This window comes from Heloderma suspectum, chromosome 3, assembly GCF_057233095.1.
Source record: "Heloderma suspectum isolate Gila_16-S chromosome 3, 16-S_ref, whole genome shotgun sequence".
NCBI classification, from domain to species: Eukaryota; Metazoa; Chordata; class Lepidosauria; order Squamata; family Helodermatidae; genus Heloderma; species Heloderma suspectum.
The window spans coordinates 263,008,939-263,029,568 of NC_139460.1; the positions used below are offsets into that span (position 1 = coordinate 263,008,939).

The 20,630-nt window shown below is 47.1% G+C and overlaps 1 protein-coding gene across 7 annotated transcripts in view; it reads left to right on the forward strand.

Moving 5' to 3' along the window:
• The window catches only part of ALDH18A1 (aldehyde dehydrogenase 18 family member A1), a 37,222-nt gene that overhangs the window by 5,036 nt on the left and 11,556 nt on the right, over nucleotides 1-20,630 (forward strand). The window contains exons 1-10 of one of the 7 annotated variants that reach the window (XM_084846683.1): nucleotides 1,322-1,734; nucleotides 11,562-11,677; nucleotides 13,494-13,717; nucleotides 16,293-16,442; nucleotides 16,903-17,007; nucleotides 17,714-17,872; nucleotides 18,246-18,336; nucleotides 19,240-19,364; nucleotides 19,692-19,836; nucleotides 20,369-20,442. In XM_084846683.1, the coding sequence (XP_084702809.1) occupies nucleotides 11,593-11,677; nucleotides 13,494-13,717; nucleotides 16,293-16,442; nucleotides 16,903-17,007; nucleotides 17,714-17,872; nucleotides 18,246-18,336; nucleotides 19,240-19,364; nucleotides 19,692-19,836; nucleotides 20,369-20,442 (1,158 nt within the window). In that variant the 5' untranslated portion in view covers nucleotides 1,322-1,734; nucleotides 11,562-11,592. Of the gene's footprint in view, nucleotides 1-1,321; nucleotides 1,735-11,561; nucleotides 11,678-13,493; nucleotides 13,718-16,292; nucleotides 16,443-16,902; nucleotides 17,008-17,713; nucleotides 17,873-18,245; nucleotides 18,337-19,239; nucleotides 19,365-19,691; nucleotides 19,837-20,368; nucleotides 20,443-20,630 lie in introns of those variants that run through there. The other 6 variants (XM_084846688.1, XM_084846684.1, XM_084846687.1 and 3 more) reach the window with 6 other exon arrangements.

Sequence of the window (20,630 nt, forward strand, 5' to 3'; positions counted from 1 at the left end):
GAACTAAGAATAGCCCTACTGGATCAGACCAAGGGCCCATCTAGTCCAGCATTCTGTTCATACAGTGGCCAACTGGCTGCCCAGGGGAAACCCACAAACAGGACATGAGTGCAACAGCACCCTCCTGCTCATGTTCCCCAGCATACTGTCTCATACTGGAGGTAGCATATCGCCATCGGGACTAGTTGCCATTGATAGCCGTTTCCTCCAGGAATTTGTGTAACCCCCTTTTAAAGGCATCCAGATTGGTGGCTGTCACTATGTAACCCTATGAGGTACGTGACTAAAGATACGAATTTGCATCTTACAGGCCACAGACTAATTCCATCTCCTACTCCGTATCACATTGTACTACAAGGGATCTACGGCAAGACAAAAACCCACTTTCTGCAAGGAATATCCGTAATGAAATAAACATGCACCACCATTCAAATAATAATATAGGCTTTGGTTGTGTGGGAGGCATGAATATTCATACTTGCTTCTGAAAAGTTGATGAGAAGCAACTCTCAGAAAGGGAGTACCTTTTCTTCTTTAATGTGGCTACTTTCCAAAATATGTCTCGGAAAGATAGGCCCATATGTTTCATAAAGCAGAATACCCATAACTTGAGTGAGACTGTGCTGGAGTTTGTTATTCTAAAACGGATTGACAATCATTTAAACTAACAAAGCTATGGAACTCTGCCAGCTATAATACAAAGATGCTGATGTAAGCAGGTTCTCAATTGCACAGTTCAACTGCAATTCGTGTGGCAGGTATGCAGACTGCCAAAACGCCAGAGACGTAGGCTTTATTTTTGTTTTGTGGTCAACTGCACAGAGGGCCGTAGGCTGCTGCTCTTGTCCGAATGTACAGTCCCAGCTCAGAAACGATCCACTGAAAGGCCTGGACCAGTCACTTTCTCTTTGCCTCTGTTATGCCATCTGTAAAATGGGAGTAAACATGCTTAGGGCTAGGCTGCGGCGGCGACTCCCCTCAGCAGAAGACAACCTCTGTGAGGGCACCCAAGACGTGGACCGCCAAGAACGTTGCACGCTTCAACAAAAACGGAGTGACTATTTGGGTCCGTCCATTAACCAACGTGGCCATTCAGCAAGGCTGCCATTGCCCTTTCACTCCACGATCAGATCCTATCCGCAGGACGAAGCCGCCCAAGACTTCTTTTATTTGCGTGGGGGAAAAGGAGGAAGCCCCGCTTAGGAAGGAGACCCTTCGGCGAGGAGCAGCGCGGAGGCGCAGGGGCAGCAGGCGCCGCGAGGCAAGCGGCGGGGCGGGGCCCCTTTCCGGAAGTCCCCCCGCTGGCATCGCCCAGCCGGTCGGATTCGCGGGCGGCCGGCGGGCGCGCGCGCCGTGTGCCCCGGACCCTCTTCTGAGAGTTCGTAAGTGAGGCCGCGGGGCGCGGTTCCCGGGGGGAAGCGGGGCCCGGTCGCGCCCGCCCTCCGTTGCCGCAACGAGCGCCCGCGGGGCGGGCCCCCTGGCTGGGGAGCCTGCTGGGTGGCCTCGTCCCCAAAGGAGGAGCGGGGTCCTCGCCGTCCTCCGCGGAGAGCTGGGCGATCTGGTTCCCCTTGGAGGGGAGGGCCGATTCTCTTCGCTGAATTCGGATTACTGATCCCCTCAGAGCGTTTCGCCAGCTCGGATGCGTACACAGGCAGGCTGCTGCAGAGGTGGGCCGCTTCGCCCCATCCTTTCGTGGCCGGGCTCATGCGTTTTCATCCTTGCTCGCGATTGTGGGTATGGAACCAGGGCGCTTAAATAACCGCAGGCAAAAAGGTCACTCTTTTGTGTATTTCCAGAGGGGTGGCCCCGTTGGTTTGTTGCAGCAGAAACAACAAAGACTCTTGTGGCACCTCAGAGATCAGCAGCTTTATTTTGGCATGCGCTTTTATGCATCTGGTGGAGTGCACAGTGTCCCCAAAAGCTTATGGCAGAATAAACTTGTTAGCCTTGAAGGTGCCACAAGATGCTTTGCTGTTTTGCGGTAAGAAGGCTGTGGCACTGGCAGCGAAATCCTCCACCGTCTTGAGTCACTTGGTGTGTCTCTCTGGCGGCATATCCTGGTGCCCCTTCTATGAGCCTTTAGTGCTGCTCCTAACTTAGTCAAAGTTCCACGCACAGGCCTTGTAACATCAGTGAACTGATCCTGTGCTAAAGATTGTTGGGTTCCTAGTAGTGCTTCTGACAGTTTCAAGAAAGCAATGGCTGTGCAAAATAACACTCATCTACAAGAAAGACAAGGCAAGCATAGCTTAGCTTTTGCAGGGGAAGGTTGCATCCCATCAAAGCTCTTGTTTTTATTGCCTTTTCCAGCTTCATAAAACTTTATAATGGATTTTTGGGAGGTGAGTTCCTTGTGAGAGGGCAGACTTCACAATTACTATAAAGCGAAGGGCAAAGTCTGATTCTGATACAAAATGTTTATTAAACTGTTGCCATAAATACTTGTGTTAATCCTGGTGTCCTCTTGTGTTCATAAATGAGGGCTCAGTTGTTACAGCTGCATCCTGCCTTTGGATGAGGCTGAGTTCTCACCTAATAAAGGACTACTAAAAAAAGGTAACTTTTTCTCTCAAGCTGTGATGTTGCATGAGCCTGTTGCTTCTTTCTTTTTAAATCAAAGCAGACTTTGTATGTTGGCCTCTGGACAGGATTACTTTAAAATTATGCATTGTTTGTCCTCTGTTCTTTGGCTTGATGAGTGGCACAAACTCAGCTTTGCTGCTGGTTAGTAAAATCTCTCCAAAGGTTGTATACACAGACATATCTCTGTAACCCTTTTGTCTGTACCACTCTCAACTCTTGTATCTCCCTCTTTATAGATCATGTTGCCTTTTGGATTATTGGGGGTGGTGGTGGTGCAGAGGTCATGATTTAACAATGGGAAAAGAAAGAAGAAAACCCAGGATTTTCTTCTTCTGACCACTGCAGTGAAAAAGTTGTGTATTTCCAGGTTGCATGAACCAAAGCACTGGATCTGACACATTGACTGGAACAGATTATGATGAGAATTTGGGGTGGACACCCTGTTTAGTACCTACTGTAACATAAAATCAGCACGGTATGTAGAAAGAGTGTTGTCTCAATACCAGTTCGCAAAGCAGAAGTATGTAGGTACTTGAACAAAACAAAATCTAAAATTATTTTCTGAAGTCTGGTATCAAACTTGAGCCACTTATCATAGGGTACAGAAGTGAAGGCTGTGCAAGAACTGGTAATATTAGTGTAGCGATAACTGTGGAGATAATTTTGAGACTGGCGGCCATGTTAGTCTGTGGCAGCAAAACAACAAAAGGGGCTTGTGGCACCTTTAAAGAAAAACAGATTTATTGTAACATAAACTTTTGTGAGCTCGAGAGCCACCTCTTGAGATACAGCAAGTGTTATCCCCAAATGGCAGGTATCTAAGGGCACAATCCTATGCATGTTCAGACAGAGAAAAGGCCTACAACTCCCAGCATGCCCCAGCCAGTAATGCTGGCTGGGGCATACTGGGAGTTGTAGGCCTTTAAACATGCATAGGATTGCACCCTAAATGTAATTTTATGGTTGCTTGGAAAGATCCAAAGCCAGGGATCCTTCAGCATGAAAAACAGGGATGGTGGAGAAGACATTCATTTAAACTAGGCTGATACTATTTGGCTATCTTTACCAGGCAAAATACTTCATTCAAATATGCACACCCAATCTTTGTCATTTTAGTGCTTTGTTTTGTTTGGCATGCAACATACATCGCTTATTTCTATTTTTAAAATAAATAAATGTGTGAACTGATTTGGAAGAGGTAAATTTAACAAACTTCAAAACAGCTGTTTTTCCTATTACACACAGTTCATAACAGTGGTTGAACTGTGTGGAGCTCAAGGGGTTTTACTTCCAGCTAGAGCCTCCAAATGGATGCTGAACAGAGAGAATTCTGTAGGTGGGAACTGCTGCCCAGTAGCATAGTATTTTTGTTTTTCACCAAGTCTTTCTAGCATCTTCGAAACACAGCCAGTTCTTCCAAAGGCAGAGATTAGATCTTATTTTTGCGCTTTTGTTAACCTCCAGCCTTTGAACCGGAATTTTCCCCTTGTTTGGTGCTGCTTGGTTGGATCTGCATATAATTAACAGGGTGGGGGTAGCAGTAGTTTTCCTCTGAAATGTTGGGCTTGGGTGACTACAAATTGCTGGACTAGACTAGACAAGCTGGATTTGCTATAGCTTGTTATGCTATAAACTAGAATTTTCCCAAGGGAAGCTTTTGGGATAGTCTTAACCAGAGCCATACAGGTAAGTCTTGTCATGATATCAGATAATTTGTTTTTCCTCTTATTTTTATTAAGCACATTTATATGTCACATTTAGGTGACATATATATATGTCACCTAAATATATATGACATATACATATATGTCACCTAAATATATATATGTCGCCTATATATATGTCAGGCATATATATATATAGCGCCTGACATATATATATGCTTTCACACAGTGTAACTTGAAAATATAGTTTTAAAATGATGTAGGTAGTATAGAGCTGTGTGTATTTTGCACCAAATCTTTGAGCAGAAAACCTGTAGCTGGAATGAATTCTTATTAGCCTATGCACAGGATTTATTTAGTTTGATTGTAGAAGTTAGGATATCCCCACCCCCACCCCAATATATATTGGATAGTAGCTGTGAAGGACTAGAATTCTGGAAGGTAGAGACTGAAAGTTGTGAGGATAAGAGGGAAATAGCTGGAAATAAAAGCAAGAAAAGTACAGCTCTAAAACAAGACTTACAGGTTCACATTAGCAGAGAATCCAGCCCAGAATCCTGTCTCTGATTAATCCCAATCTCCATGTGGCTAAGATCTTAATGAATTTACTGAGGTCACACAGGCTTGCTTCAGGGCTTGAATGACACATCCTGCTCTGTTAAAGATGCAGAATATTAGAAGTTGGAGCAAAACCTGCCCACATAGACCAGAGAAGACCAGATGTTCTAGAGTTGGGCAAATAATTGTCATGACTTTGTCTTCACGGTATTGAGGTGAGCATGTGCAAATTGTCAGCATTCCCAGGTGAAGCAAAACTTGAGGGTTTAAGGTAAGGAGCCGTTTGTGAAGTAGATGGTATAGTAATAATGAAGGTATTGCTGATGGGGCGGGGCTGTAGCGTTGTGGTAGAGCCCATGCTTTGCATGCAGAAGATCCCTGGTTCAATCCCCGGCATCTCCAGGTAAGGTTGGAAAACCTGAAACCCTGGGGAGCTGCTGCTAGTCATTGTTGACAGTACTGGGCTAGATGGACCAGTGGTCTGACCATAGTGAATATGTCGCTGCCCTTTGGGGAGTGTGAAGAACCCCAGCCTTCCCTTCGACACTGTGGATGTGGGTAGGGATCATCCCAGCATTTGCTTGGCACACCTTCCCAGTGGGAGGAAGGCTGGGGGTTGTTTGGATGCTGCGTTGCTGAGGCACCTGCAGTGCCTTGGCCACACCGGGCCAAGCCAGTAAACCCCTGCTGTCCTTTCCATCTCAAAACTTGGAGCTAGGGAGGAGAGTGGGAGACTGTCCCTTCACCTCCTGCGGAGACATAGTGTGAGGTCGGTGACAAGGAGTGGGCCAGTGCTTTAGCAAGTCACGATTTTTGGCTTGGCTCTCGAGGCAAGCCAACAATTGTGGATCCCTGGTTAAGAGTCTGTTACAGGAGAGAAAGCTGAAGAGACTGAAGTTAGCTCCCAGCTAGGATCATCCAACTAGAAAACCCTGAAGGAAACCCAGAGTCAGGTGGCCTTAACGTCAGGTAAAAACGCTATGGAGTGCCATCTGCCTCAAGGCACCTGGTCCCTGAAACAGCTGATCAGGAAGAAGGTGGATAAAAATGCAGGCCTCCAAGTCAAAGTCAGAAATGTCAGCAGCCAATAAAGGATTGGCTGGGATTAGAGAGCACGTTGATCTGAAGATAAGCTATCCAAGTGCCTGCATTTTAAAAGGGAGGGAGCCGTCAGGTATCACAGCCCCTCTAAATTGCAAGAAGCTCACCTAGCCTCCTCAGAGAGCTTTGAAGGATGCAGAAGAGCTGCTCCTTTGGGAATTAGGAAAGCTACCCAGCGCTGTGGGGAATGAACACACACACACACACACACGTTCCCAAAGTACTGGGTCAACGTGAACAGGCTGCAGTGCCCTGCTGGCTGGTAATGCTAGCTCCTCCCACCCCCTGTACCTGCCACATACTTCAAAGGACATGTAGAAGAACAGAGGGCTGTTGTGGAAGGCTTAATTCCCTATTGACGACTTGAAGATTATGTCTTGAGAATGCATACTAATACTATGTCAGCAATAGCAATTGATATTCCTGCCTTCCATAGATTTGTCTAGTCCTTTTTTAGAGTCCTGTTATCTTAGTGACAGTGAGGTCCACTGGTTACTTGTGTAGTGGCTGCAAAAATAACTAGTTTTGTTATTTAAAAACTGCTGCGTGTTAACAGTAAACAGCTAGAGGAGAAACAGAATGAAAGGAAGGCTGGACAACAACAAAAAGATGAGCGAAATCTTGAATTCTTCCAATTCCATGCTGGCTGGGGAATGCTGGGAGTTGTAGGCCTTTTCTCTGTCTGAACGTGCATAGGATTATGCCCTTAAGCAATTACTTATGACTAGAAAAAGTGTATCACACCGTGGCTTTTTCTGGTTATTCCCCTGTTGTGAAGCTTTCTTGAGAATGCAGCTCTAGTTGGTCAGATTTATATTTAATCTTGTCCTGAGGAATGATCAGAAACTGGCCTTTGGTCTATAGTTAAATATTTGTCTGACCAGTTCGAGCCTGATTCTCAAGGAAGCTCAACCATGGTCCTGTACAAGGTAACTTCCTTTTTTTGGTCATAACTTATTGCATAAACGTACCTGTAGGCTCACCCAAGGGTGCATATTCCCCACTTATCCGATCCTTATTTGGGTGCTTCCAGATGGAGAGCCCCTAGCATGTCTTTCCCTCAACAGATTTTCGGTGGTAAGAAAAAAGATGTAAGAAGTGATGGGAAAACACAGGATGAAACATGGGGGCAGGGGAGGTTACAAGTGGAAGATGACATAGTCTGCCCCCCCCCTAAAATTCTGTGTGTGAGGTGGGGTGATTGAATAATGAAAGCTTCATCTGGAAGTACCTTCCTTCTTTGTACTCTCTGTCCAGTCTGACATGCAGGTTCTGTGTCTGTGGAGAGCAATCTCTGGACACCTTCTACATCAGAGGGACCAGATTGGGATCTACTGATAGATCTCTGGGTGCTTTGCAATAGATTAGTAAGGCTTTCTCCTAATTAACAATAGGAGCAATAAATAGCTTCTTCTTTTTCTTTCTAAATTAGGCTGCTGAAATGAAAGCTTAGGGAGGAAACCAGGAGTAGTGGATTCTTGTGTAAAAGGACTGTGAGCTCACTTCTGGTGCTGAAAGCATATTCCTTTGCTCAGAGGCACTCTGTGTCTTAACTGTCCCCATGTCCTGGGCCACTGTTTTACACTTGGCTTATTGGAGTTCTAGTGAACCTTGAGGCTCTAGTAAAAAAACAAAGTAGATCCCACAAGCCTGAAGCCTGCCTACCCTCATTCTAAACTTAAGCTTTTGCTGAGTAGCTGATGCTCCCACCCTTTCTCATCTTCCTCCCTTGGGCCTGCTTTCTTTACTGAAAGACTAGTGCTGTCCCATAATCCAGTCCTTCCTTACCTTCCTTAATTGCCTTTTGAACAGGGATACAGAGAACTCCTTTCCACTCTCCCTTCTTGACTTCAGGATTCTTTTAATAATAAACACCTCACCTCATCAATAGAAATTCAGCCCCACTGTAACCAAGGAGATGCATAGAGAATGGAAGATGAATAAAGTAATGTCATCTCTTAGCCACTGTTGTGCACTCTTGGGCTGGTTTCTGTGGTCTTGGTTAGCTCCACGTGAAGAGCTGCTGCGTTTCTCCACCTGGCAGAGAACTGAATGCTGTATTTCAAACGTGACAGTTTTGCAGAGGAATAGGAAGCGTAGGGCTCTTGTGTTTGCTGTTCCTTCCTCGCATCTGAAACCATCTTTGCTTTCCTGTTTGTTATGGCAGAGGTACAGGAGACAAATGAAAAGCTCGCTTTTGAAGAAGCAACCTTCCCAGGTCTAATGATTGTAGAAAAAGATAAAAATAGTTTAGATAAAAATAGTAAATACATTATTATTATCATCATCGTCATCTTTACGATGCTGGTTTGAGTTTGTATCTTTACTTGGCTTTTTTTTAATTTACAAAAAGTAGGGCTGAGCAGGGCTGACAGTGGATTATAGGATCCTCTCAAGACTCTTTCCCTCTGCACAGAATATTTCAGTCTGATTTTCGTGCTCTTTTCATCTCATTCCTCATTCACAACACAGTCTCTGAAACCCTGACCAGGGGAAGAAGATCCATACAAATTTTTGCAGACAGTTTTTGTGTCCTGCACTCCAGCAATTCTCCTTTGAATAGATCTCCTAATAGTAAATGTAGAGTAGTTTACTGACTTACTAGGTGACAGCAGCGAAGCCAGAACAAGGACACTGAGAAACGAGAGGGTGGAGAACTGCAAGGTTTGTAGAACTACAACAAAATCATTTTATAAATCCTTACGGGGCAACCTTCCCCAAAACAGCCTAGCAAAGACTGAGCTTGCTTTCACTTGTCAAGTTTAATTAATCTTTAATTTTTTATGTTCAGAAGGGATTATGTGGCTGCTTAATTTTATCACACCGAGGGCCATTTCACACATCACAACTTGTCTTCATGGCAACCGTCTCCATGTAAGAAAGTGTGTGTGCTGTAATGTATGAAGTGTGTGACTGCTTTAAGGACATGTCTTGAACAGCTGTTGCATGCTCACCCCCTGTAATCAGGGCAGCAACATCATCTGTGCCATACTAGGGAAATTACAGATCACTTTCCCTACACCAAGATTATCTCCATGCAGGAAAAAAAAGCGGTGTTGCGTTGTTCCCCATGAGCTTCAGCCTTGCAAGTTTTGTTCCGTGCCTCCTGCATTCCCCTAGCAACCCATTCACTCCTTCTTGGCTGGTTGTCCTTCCGCTCCTCCTGACTGCACGTAGCAACATAAATCCTTGTCAGGAAGTTTCAGTTACCAGGCTAAACCATACTCTAACATAATATTCTGAGGACAAATTCTGGGTGACTTCCTTTAATGCAAGGACCTAGCTGAGCGGAGTCTGGGAGCAGAATCTGTGGAACACATAAACTGTAGGAAGAGCTGTGGCTCACGCTGTTCCTAGCCATATCTCTGTGAGTTGCAGAGCTTTCATGTGCTTTCCCCAAAAGATAACAAATATGATTTCTTCTACACCAGGGATGGGAGGGGGGGCTCTCGACAGCCCTCCAAACAGCTGCTTGGCTGACTGTCGGGAGCAAGACTGTGCTGGGGAAGGGGGTGTGGTGAGGCAGGCATCCCTGCCCACCCTCAGTCCCAGCACAATTGTGTTGCCTCATTGCAGGGAGGGGGATTTGGAGGGGGTACTTGCGTTGGGTCACACAGGCAGCCTCCAAGGGTCGCATGCGGTCCATGGCTCATGAGCAAAATCTTTCATGCCTCTAGCTACTTCAGCTGGCGGCAGAAAAGCATGGGCCACGTGCCGCCTCTTGGGTAGGTGACGTGCAGGAGTTCTTCAGATGTGATGGCATTGTGGCATCACAGAAATGTGAGGGGCTCCCTGTTCTGTCTCATGCCCAAAGCTGCCTGTAATCGTGTAAGAAGAGCCCAGCTGGATCAGACCAAGGGCCCATCTAGTCCAGCATTCTGTTCACACAACATGCTGGACTGCTGGACCAATCCTGGGTGCATTAATCTGCTTTTCTCCTAGCATTCCAATACCTTAAGGTGCTGGAGTGCTAGGAGAAAAGACACGGAGGCAGCGCTATGAATTTGGGGCAACAGCGTGTTGTGCCTTGAGAAAATGGAAGTCAAGCTGAAGCATTTAGCAGCAGCAGCAGCAGCCATCTCTCCCTCCACAACCCAAGTATCCGCTTGTATGTATCCAGTCCCATGGCATGTCCTCCTGAATTGTAGGGGGCGCATTGGACCTATTTCAGTGCATACATGCATAGGATTACATTATAATGTATCTTTTGAAATCGCTTCCTCTGAGCTGGTTTCCCTGCCTTCCTGGATAAATGCCAGCCCAAGGAGCATCTCCTGTCTAGGCCACCATCTGTTGCTTCTAGGGTTATATCAGGGGTGGGCAACTCCAGAAGTTCGGAGACAATTTTTGCCCCCTTTCTCGACCCTCCTGTGGGCTGCAGCCCATGCAGTGCCCTAAAACATTTTTAAGGCAAAAGATGGCATCAGAGCCCTATGGAGCACCCAAAGAATCAAATTTAGCTTACTTGCAAGCTAAATTTCACCCTTTTAGTGCTCATTAGCAGCTCCCCAGTGCCATTTTCCCCTTTTAAAAGTTTTTCTATTTCTGGGGGGGTGACCCATGAATGCAGGGGACAGTGGGGACTGCATGTTGCCCACCCTTGGGTTATATAGTTGTATATGTAGATACCAAGGCAAGTAATACGACCAAAGGTGCTTTGCGACACCTGTCACAAAATCGGTTATGAAAGTTGCCCATCTGTCTTCCTTTAAAATGTATGGACGCAGGAACCAGGCCCTTTAGCTTTTGGGAACCGGGAGAGTTCAGTTTGGAAACATGCATGCAGTCCTCATGATTCGTACAATAGGCGTGTGTTTTGTACGTGTGTGTGTGGAGAGCACAGCTCCATTAGGTGGTAAAGAGGCAAGGCCTGAGCGCTGCTAACAGATCTGGTCTGCACTGGAGCCTGCTCCTCTGTTGACCTTCCAGCCTTCAGCTTGGATTTTGTGCTGCAACGTGGAGCTTTTACATCAGCCGCTGCTCTGTGGGGGGAGAGGAGGCGATGCTTCCACTGCTGGCCGTCGGGTTGCATCAGCTGCTGGCAGCGCTCCGTCTTCCTGTTGGAGCTGATGTGGCTCATCTGGCGGCCGCTCTGTGAGCGGCAGCTGCCAAAGACTCTGGCTACGCTCTGGTTAGGATTTCAGGAATTGGCCCCCTGTCTCCTAACGCTTCTGCAGCAGCTTCTGTTTGAAGGCTTCCTTCCTCCCCACAATTTTTCTTCATGAAAAGCAAAACACTTGGCAGACTTCTAGTTTCGACGAGGTACTTGAAGATGCATTGTGTCTCCTGCAACTTTTGAAAAGCCCAATCTCAAGTCCGAGGGGTGTCGCTTATTTAGTAATCTAAACAAATGCAGGAACGGTGCTAACCATTACTGATCTAGTTTTCCCTAGCAATGTAATGGGTTGTAACAATATTATTTTAAAATGCTACTTTGAAAAGTATTTTGCATTGTTCTGAAAAAGAAACAAAAAAGAGTTGCATCAGATCTTTCATCTTTTCTCCAAATCGAAATGCCAAAAAGAATCCTTGTTTTGGGGAGGAGCATCCCCGCCCCCGATTGTTTTGGTTTCCTGTAGGGTTTCCATGTTACCTGCGTCAGGATGGGGAACCTGTTTGGGCTGCAGCCATGTAAGCTTCCTTGTTCTCTTGCAGGTGATAAAGGTGCTCCATCAAACTCTTCACGATGCTGTGCAGAGCTGCCCTTCTCCCTTCCCTGCGTTCCTCAGGACGATTCTGGCGACAGTCTGATGTGGCTGGCTCCCACCCTTGTAAGTTTCCAAGGCAGGGGACTGGGGGGAATGGTGGCCCAAAGACGAGAAGGGAGGTCTTTTTTTTTAAATACTGAAGGACTGGGGAAAGCCCGGCAGGATTCCACTCCTGGTTTCCTGATTCCTCTTGTTATCCGCAAGTGGCCAAATGGCAGCAGTACGTGCTCAGCAATGGCCTGTGTCTACTCTGCCCTTTACTGAGAGACAGTGTGGTGTAGTGGTGAGCATGTTGGACTGGGAGCTGGGAGATCTGGGTTCTATTCCCCACTTGGTCATGGAAGCTGACTGGGTGGCTTTGGGCCAGTCACAGACTCTCAGCCCAACCCACCTCACAGGGTTGTTGCTGTGAGGATAAAATGGAGAGGAGGAAGATAATGTAAGCCACCTTAGGTTCCTTGCAAGAGGAAAAAAGGCAGGATATAAATACAATAAATAAATAAAATGATACTGTCCCACAGAAGCATCGACCCGGAAGGCAAAAAATACTGCTCACATCTTCTGTAGCTCCTCTGCCTTGGCTGATGTTCAGGATGCTTCCGGATGAAGCTTTTATGGCGCTATTGCCCCGCCTCATTCATGGCATTTTACCATGTGTGTCCAGACGATGAGGTCTTCCACTTGTAACCTTCCTTTGTTTTCCCACCGCTTTTTCTGTCTTTTTTACTACCATGGAAAATCCATTAAAGAAATAACAGATGGAATAGCTGCACCATGCCTTTTGATTGTTAGCGCTAGGTGCCCTCGGTTTAAAGGAAAAGTACATCACTTTGATGAAGCTGGAAAATTACAGGCTGTGTTTTATCAATTTTAGTTCCACTCCCTAATTTGCCCATCAGTTTCTTTGCTTATGTTGCACAAACACACACTGGAAACCCAAATCAAGAATGTGCATGAGAGAGAGGGAAGGAGGGTCTAGCCGGGGTTCTGTTGTGCTTTATGGTAATAATACAGCCCAGGACTGCAGAATCACAACCTGGGGGCCAAATTCAGCCCACTTGGGGTCCCAATCTGGCTTCTCCTAAAGCTTAATTACTGGCAGTCAGAGCTTTAAGCTAAAAATGCTAGTATTTTTGGCCCCACCCCTTTTTCCTTTGGCCCCTCTAACCAATGGAATGCGGCCCCCGAGAGCTTCTCTGAAATGGAATTTGGCCCTTGGGATAAAAGAGGTTCATATAAAACCCATGCTTGTCTGCTGGCAATTGAAGCAAATGGGAGCATGAATGATTCCTGTATTTTATTTTATTTGTATAAGCATTTTCATCCTACCTACCAATAACAGTTCGGTTTTTTTTTCGGGAGTAAAAAAAATTAAGGCAAAACACGAGTACAGCTGATAAAAATGAGGCATGCCTGACACACGGTGTGGCTCATGCTGAATAGAGGAATTGTATTTGCTTCTAACACTGCTAGAAGCATGTTCCAGAGATGCGACTAGGGACAGGGAGACCCACATCCATTGCTGTCTGGCACTTCTGCAGGTCCTGCTCTCTGTAGATTTCTCTCCTGGCCTCCTTGCAGTTAGGTTCATACATTAAAAAAAATAGCCGGAATTTGTCCTTGGAGTATTCTGGTCTGGTGGTAATGGGGTACTTGGAATGTTTATTTCCCTCTGCAAATAAATTGGCCTCATACCCAGATGTTATCTGGACTAATCTTTTTTGTCATTTAGAAACCAAACACTTGCTAGAGGTGGGGGGCGGGGTATTCTCTGATTCCTTCTCCCCATGCCAGACAGAGAATCTGGGACCTGGAACAGGGAGAAACGATTCATGGGTAGCTGTGCTCATCTTATGCTTTTGCTATGTTTCAACCACAGGCTTACTGGCTCCTAACCTGGTGTTGAGGAATACGTCTGCCCGAGGCTGGAGTAACATCCCTTTTATCACGGTGCCCCTCAGCCGAACCCACGGCAAGTCCTTTGCTCACCGCAGCGAGCTAAAGCATGCCAAGCGGATTGTGGTGAAGCTGGGGAGCGCAGTAGTGACTCGAGGAGATGAGTGTGGCTTGGCCCTGGGGCGACTGGCGTCGATCGTTGAGCAGGTTAGTGGGGGGCTGGCCACCTGCTCCTCCTCTGTTCTATCCCGAAACCCTTATAACAGGCAGTTCAGTGATAAGGTTGTCAACACCCTGTGCCAGTGCATGAAGGGATGGTGTTGTGAAGAGGAGCAGGGATTTGGTTGACATGAACATTAAAGAACAATGATTTTGAGGCTCCCGCAAAGACTGATGGAACCTTGGAATTTGCCTCTGGCCCCAGCGATACTGACAAGTCCCCATGGTGAAGCAGCATCTAAAGGGGAATAAGGGCACAATCCTATGCATGTTTAGACACAAAAAGATCCTGCAACTAAACATGCATAGGATTGGGCCCAATATGTCTCTTAGGTAAGAAGCGCCACGTAATGTGTTAATGCCCCCCAGATGCATTCCAGTATGGCATTGTTGCAAAGATCTGGAGGTGGGAGTGCCAGTGTCATAATAACGAATAACCCTTGGGCCTTATAAGGGGAGGAGGGCCGTGGGTGCTTCCAGACAAGGCTTCTATGGTTCCATCGCCCTGCCTTGTCCATGGAATTTTACAGAGGGTCCAGACGTAGCCTTCTACTGGCAACCCTCCTGTATTTTCCTTCCGCTTCTTTTTTCTTACCGCAGAAAATCTGTTTAGGAGAAAAAGGCGACATACAGTCAGGGCCAGAAATATTGGAACAAGGATAACAGTTTTGGCAGTTGGCCTTTGTACACCACCACATTGAAGTTGAAAGGAAATACACCCAGATGGGAGCGAAGTCAGGACTTTCAGCTGTAATTCAAGGGGTCTGACAAAAGTGGGGATCTAATTATTCAGGAAGTACAGCCACGGCATACACACACACCCATCGTTGCTGGCTCATAAGTAATGGAACGAATGGCTGACAAGCAGCTGCAGGGCCAGGTGTGGCCTGTTTCCTGGGTACCCCATGACCAATCAAGCAGAGAAAAGGCCTAGAGGTGGTTCTGAGTGTTACATTTGCATATGGTAGCTGTTCACTGGAACCCCGAACACGAGGTCCAAAGAGGTGTCCATGCGAGTGAAGGAGGCCATCATTAGGCTGAGGAAACAAAATAAACCCATCAGAGAGACAGCAAAAACATTGGGAGTGGCCAACACAACAGTTTGGAACATCCTGAAAAAGAAGGAATTAACTGGCAAGCTCAGCAACAGCAAAAGGCCTGGAAGACCACGGAGGACAACTAAAGTGGATGACCACAGAATTCTGCTCATGGTGAAGAGGAACTCTTTCACAACATCTAGCCAGGTCAGGAATGCTCTTGAGGAGGTAGGCATGTCATTGTCAACATCTACAGTCAAGAGACAGCTTTGTGAATGTAAATACAGAGGCTTCACAACAAGGTGCAAACCACTGGTAACACTCGAGAACAGACAGGCCAGATTAGCCTTTGCCAGCAAACACCTAAAAAAGCGTGCCCAGTTCTGGAATAAGATTGTTTGGACTGATGAAACCAAGATTAACTTGTACCAGAATGATGGGAAGAGAAAAGTATGGAGAAGGAAAGGAACAGCGCATGATCCAAAGTATACCACATCATCTGTCAAACATGGTGGAGGCAGCATTATGGCATGGGCATGTATGGCTGCCAATGGAACCGGGTCACTGGTGTTTATTGATGACCTGACTGCTGATCAAAGCAGCAGGATGAATTCTGAAGTGTATAGGGCTATACTTTCTGCTCAGATTCAGCTGAATGCTGCCAAACTGATAGGACGCCGCTTCATATTACAGATGGATAATGACCCAAAACATACAGCAAAAGCTACCCGAGAGTTTCTCAAGGCAAAGAAGTGGGATGTTCTTCAATGGCCAAGTCAGTCACCTGATCTCAACCCAAAAGAGCATGCTTCTCACTTACTGAAGACAAGACTGAAGGCAGAAAGACCCACAAACAAGCAGCAGCTGAAGGCAGCTGCGGTAAAGGCCTGACAAAGCACCTCGAGGGAGGAAACTCCGCATTTGGTCATGTCCATGGGTTCCAGACTTCAGGCAGTCATTGACTGCAAAGGATTTTCATCCAGGTATTAAAGGCCATCCTTCAGTTTGAAATGATGTTGATTTGTTCCATTACTTATGAGCGACCAACGATGGGTGTGTGTGTATGCCACTGGCTGCACTTCCTGAATGGTTAGTGCCCCACTTTTGTCAAACCCCCTGAATTACAGCTGAAAGTCCTGACTTCACTCCCATCTGGGTGTGTTTCCTTTCAACTGCAATGTGGTGGTGTACAGAGGCCAACTGCCAAAACCGTTATCCTTGTTCCAGTATTTCTGGCCCTGACCGTATCTAATTGGTAGCACTCAGGGTGCTCCATCTGGGAGCACCCTATATCCCCCAGCGTACTCCAAAGAGTAGGGATGGTTCCTGATTTACTCAGCTGACCTGTCCGAATCTCGCTGTCCTGTGACAGAGGACCTATGGGCTAGGCAGCATCAAGTGTTTTTATCTAAAAGGCGGCAGGGTGGGTGGGGAGGGGGAAGTTTGATAGTCTTACTCCATTGGAGGAGGTGCGAGGCAGGATGGCTTTAAAACATACAAAGGGACTGCGTATTCTGTGCCCACAGGTGTCAATGCTGCAAAACCAGGGACGAGAGATGATGATTGTCACCAGCGGGGCTGTGGCGTTTGGAAAGCAGCGGCTCCGTCACGAGATCTTGCTCTCGCAGAGCGTGCGGCAGGCCCTCCACTCGGGGCAGAACCAGCTCAAGGACATGGCAAGTAACGGGGAGAGGTGCCGGTGCTCTGCAGCAGTGGCGCCAGTGCTGTGGCAGGGGCACTGTTTTTTTAGCAGGGATGCTGTCATCATCGGCACGCGCTCCCCCCCCCCCCGCCCAATAGAGCTCCCTGTTCCCTCTGAGCTCAGTTGCAGTCCTCACGGTAACTGGGGACAAAATGGATCTTCCCAGCAGCAACATACCAGCCCCTGTTGTAATGCGAAGTGTTTTGGGTTAGCTTGGTCTTGAATGAGCAAATAAGACCCGTTCGCTTTACAAAGGCTCCTGGTGGAGATGATAACTCCTGGAACTGGTTGGTTGATATGGATCAACACAGCCAGCTGAATGTTTAGACTCTCCTGAGGGTGGGGGGAGCCACAGGGATTGTCATGATGAGCGCCTGCACTTCCAAATGTATAAGTACACCATGAGTGGCTGACCTGCTCTCTGATCTGTGCAGGCCATTCCTGTGCTGGAGGCTCGAGCCTGTGCTGCTGCTGGTCAGAGCGGACTGATGGCTCTGTACGAGGCCATGTTCACACAGTACAGCATCTGCGCAGCCCAGGTAAGAGACGTTGTATATGTTCCACTGTGGCCATGAGCTCTGTTCACCTGCTGGTGTCTGTCTCTTGACTCCCGTCATGTGGAATAGTCTTACGTGCAATTTCTTAAGAACATCGGTTCCTGCCAGCACCGTGACTCTCGCTCCCAATCTAGTACCTGCCAACCCAATATCTACATCCCTCTCTTCACATTGCCCTGCCTCATATATGTATTTTGCTCCAATCAGGTGCCTATCATAGTATTTCAAATTTCACAACAGGAAAATGCAACTCTCTTGTGTGGAATGGATTGAGTGTCATGCCCCTCAGTGGAGAGCCAGTGTGGTGTAGTGCCTTGACTGTTGGACTGGGAGCCGGGAGATCTGGGTTCTAGTCCCCACTTGGCCATGTAAAATCACTGGGTGACTTTGGGCCAGTCACAGACTCTCAGCCCAACCCACCTCACAGGACTGATGATGTGAGGACACAGTGGAGGAGGAGGATGACGTACGCTGCCTTGGGTTCTTTCAGGAGGAAAAAGGCGGGGTATAAATGTAATAAATAAAAAATACAATTTGGTTTCATTTGACTCACAGGGCGCATGTTTCCTTGCTGTAGAAATTTGGAAAATTTTGGAGGGCGTCTTAGCGTTGTGCTTTTGGCGGCCTGGCTCATGCTGAAACTGATAGTGGATAATTTTTGTCAGTGCAGTTCTTCTCCTCTTTCCAGATTCTGGTCACCAACTTGGATTTCCACGATGAACAGAAGCGTCGCAACTTAAACGGGACGCTGCATGAGCTGCTGCGGATGAACATTGTCCCCATCATCAACACCAATGATGCTGTGGTTCCTCCCCCAGAGCCAAACAGTGACCTGCAGGGGGTAAACGTGGGTAGCGCATTGCAGTGGGTGGCTGGCACTTGCTCCCTCGTGGACCCGCTAACATGCTAACTGTAGTGCACGCTAACGGCATGATGCGCTGGATTCTCCAAGGTGACTGCGAGCACGTAGCGGTGCCTGGGCTGCCGTGGCTCTGGCCTGCTTGTCTTGCTGCTTGTGGATGCAGTGCATTAGGCAGGGGTAGCTGGTGTTGCTTGCGAGGTCGGCTGCTGATGCGGTGCTGACGGTGCGACTCCTCACCGCACAGGTAGCGCATGGTGCCACCGTTCTGCCTGGCTCTTCCAGGAATCGGTTGGGCAGATGGTACCTCTCCCTTGGCTAGCATTACAGTATTACTGACCGACTCTTGTGTGTGTTCCAGGTCATTAGCGTGAAAGACAATGACAGTTTAGCAGCACGGCTGGCTGTAGAAATGAAGACTGATTTGCTGATTGTTCTTTCGGATGTCGAGGGTACGAGTCATTTTGTTATCTGGCTAAATTGGCAGTGCAGCTCTGCATTCCTTGCAGAGATCTGGCCCCAGAAGAGGCAATCCAGGGAATTGTGGGTGTGATGCTTGTTGCCCTTGGCTGAAGCATTTGGCAGAGCTCATAAAGCACACCTGAAAAGGAGGGGCCTTATTTATGCTTGCTACAGAGGCACAGAGTGTACATTATTTGCCAGGGGTCAAAGGGGAAGGCGTTTGAGGCGGGGAGGGCTTTCGAATGGATTTAGATCTCCCCAGATCACATGATTTCGAAAGGAAAGGGGAGCGTTAGAGGCTTTGTGTTCTGCCTTTTGGTTTTAAATCCTGACCCCTGCTCTCCCTCTGTGCGATAGCTTATAGAACTGAGAGGTGACAGTGGCGGTCTGCTTGACAGGTCCCAGTTTCAATCTTTTGGGGCTGCTGTTGTTTAATAATAGCAGCAACAAAATGGAACCCCCCTCCTTTGCTGAAATGAAGAAAGCTTGGGGTAATCAGGAATGGATGATGGCATGGAAGGACTGTGAGCTCCATTCAGATCTGGCACTCAAAACAAATCCCTGGGTTCAGAATTCTGTCATTCTTACTGTGCCTATTGCACCTGGCTCCAGTTGGCAGATCTCAGAGCTTTAGTAAAAAAGAAAGTAGGTCCCTCAGTTCTGAAGTCTGCCTACCTTTAGTGTAGGCAGTACTGATGTAGATGGGCCAACCGACTGACTTGGTATAAGAGAGTTTCTTGTATTCAGTCCCTATCATGAAGTTCCAGCTACCTCTCTCCTCCTTTTCTTCCTACTAATAGAGCTCAAAGATTTAGTTTATAATTACCTGTATAGTACTTTTTGACCATAATGATGTTGGAGATGTCGTGCCCATTTCCATTCTTTCATTTCAGGCCTCTTTGATAGCCCCCCGGGATCAGATGATGCAAAGCTCATTGACATATTTTATCCTGGAGATCAGCAGTCTGTGACGTTTGGAACCAAATCGCGGGTGGGGATGGGAGGCATGGAGGCCAAGGTGTGTCGAGTGTCACTCTGTTTGCCTTGTTTTTAATGGGGAGGGGGGAAAGGATGGTACTTGGGAAGAGTCTGAGACCTCTGTTGATGCCCTTATAATAATTTAACTTCCTGGGAATAACAATACGCTGTGTATGTCCCATGCTCTGCACATGGGAGAGACTAAAATAAGGCACTTACATTAAAAGTTACCTCTGGTTTTTCTGTCTCATAATAAAGTTTAGATCCTTGAGGAGTTCTTAATTCATGCCAGAAGCTACAGAAACATCACAGTTTAGTTGGTTTGAAAATGTGTGTTAATAACAAAACCTTGCACTCTCCTTTGTAGGTGAAAGCTGCCCTGTGGGCTCTCCAAGGAGGTACCTCGGTCGTGATTGCCAATGGAACCCATCCCAAGATCTCTGGCCATGTCATCACAGACGTTGTAGAAGGGAAAAAGGTTGGCACGTTTTTTTCAGAGGTGAAGCCAGCAGGTAGGTTAGAGTTGTTGGGGCTGTAGTTTGTGGGTTAAAGAAGAGTGGCGCTCAGCCAGAGTGGGGAGTCTTTGGGAGGCTATAAGCCAGCCTTCCCCAACCTGGCACCCTCCAGATGTGTTGGACTGCAACTCCCATAATGCCATTGGCTCTGCTGGCTGGGAATGATGGGAGCTGCAGTCCAACCCGTCCACAGGGTGCCAGGCTGGGGAAGGCTGCTATAGGCCATGCAACTCTTGGCTACTTTGGCCATAGAATAAACGCCACAAAAGAACTGTGGAAGGTGAAAATGATTTGTGGCCTTGAAGTCTGTGAAAGAAATGCTTTGTTTGATTTTAGTTGCCTTGCAGGAGAAAAAATGGTTGCTTCTGGGATATGTGCTCCCTCTCTCTGGACTTGGAGTGTGTGTTAAACCACATTCAAGAACAAGATGGGGGAAGAGTAACTTCTCTAAATACACAGTGTGCAGTGGCTGGAACTGACACAGTGGTAGGCCTTACACAATCTCCCCCCTTTCTTCATTTTTTCAAAGGCCCAACGGTGGAGCAGCAGGCCGAAATGGCTCGGACAGGGGGTAGGAGTTTGGCAGCACTACAGCCCGAACAGGTACCTGAACAGTTGGCCTCCTAATACACATTAAAGCCTTCAAATGCACTGTATGTGTGTATAGTAAATATACCAGAGCAGCACTAGGCCCAATACAGAGATTAAATCTTGTAGACATTTTAGAGCTATGGGTTTTCCCAAGTGTAGCAGGGAGAAAGGGTACTTTGGAAATTTGTATGAATAGTTTT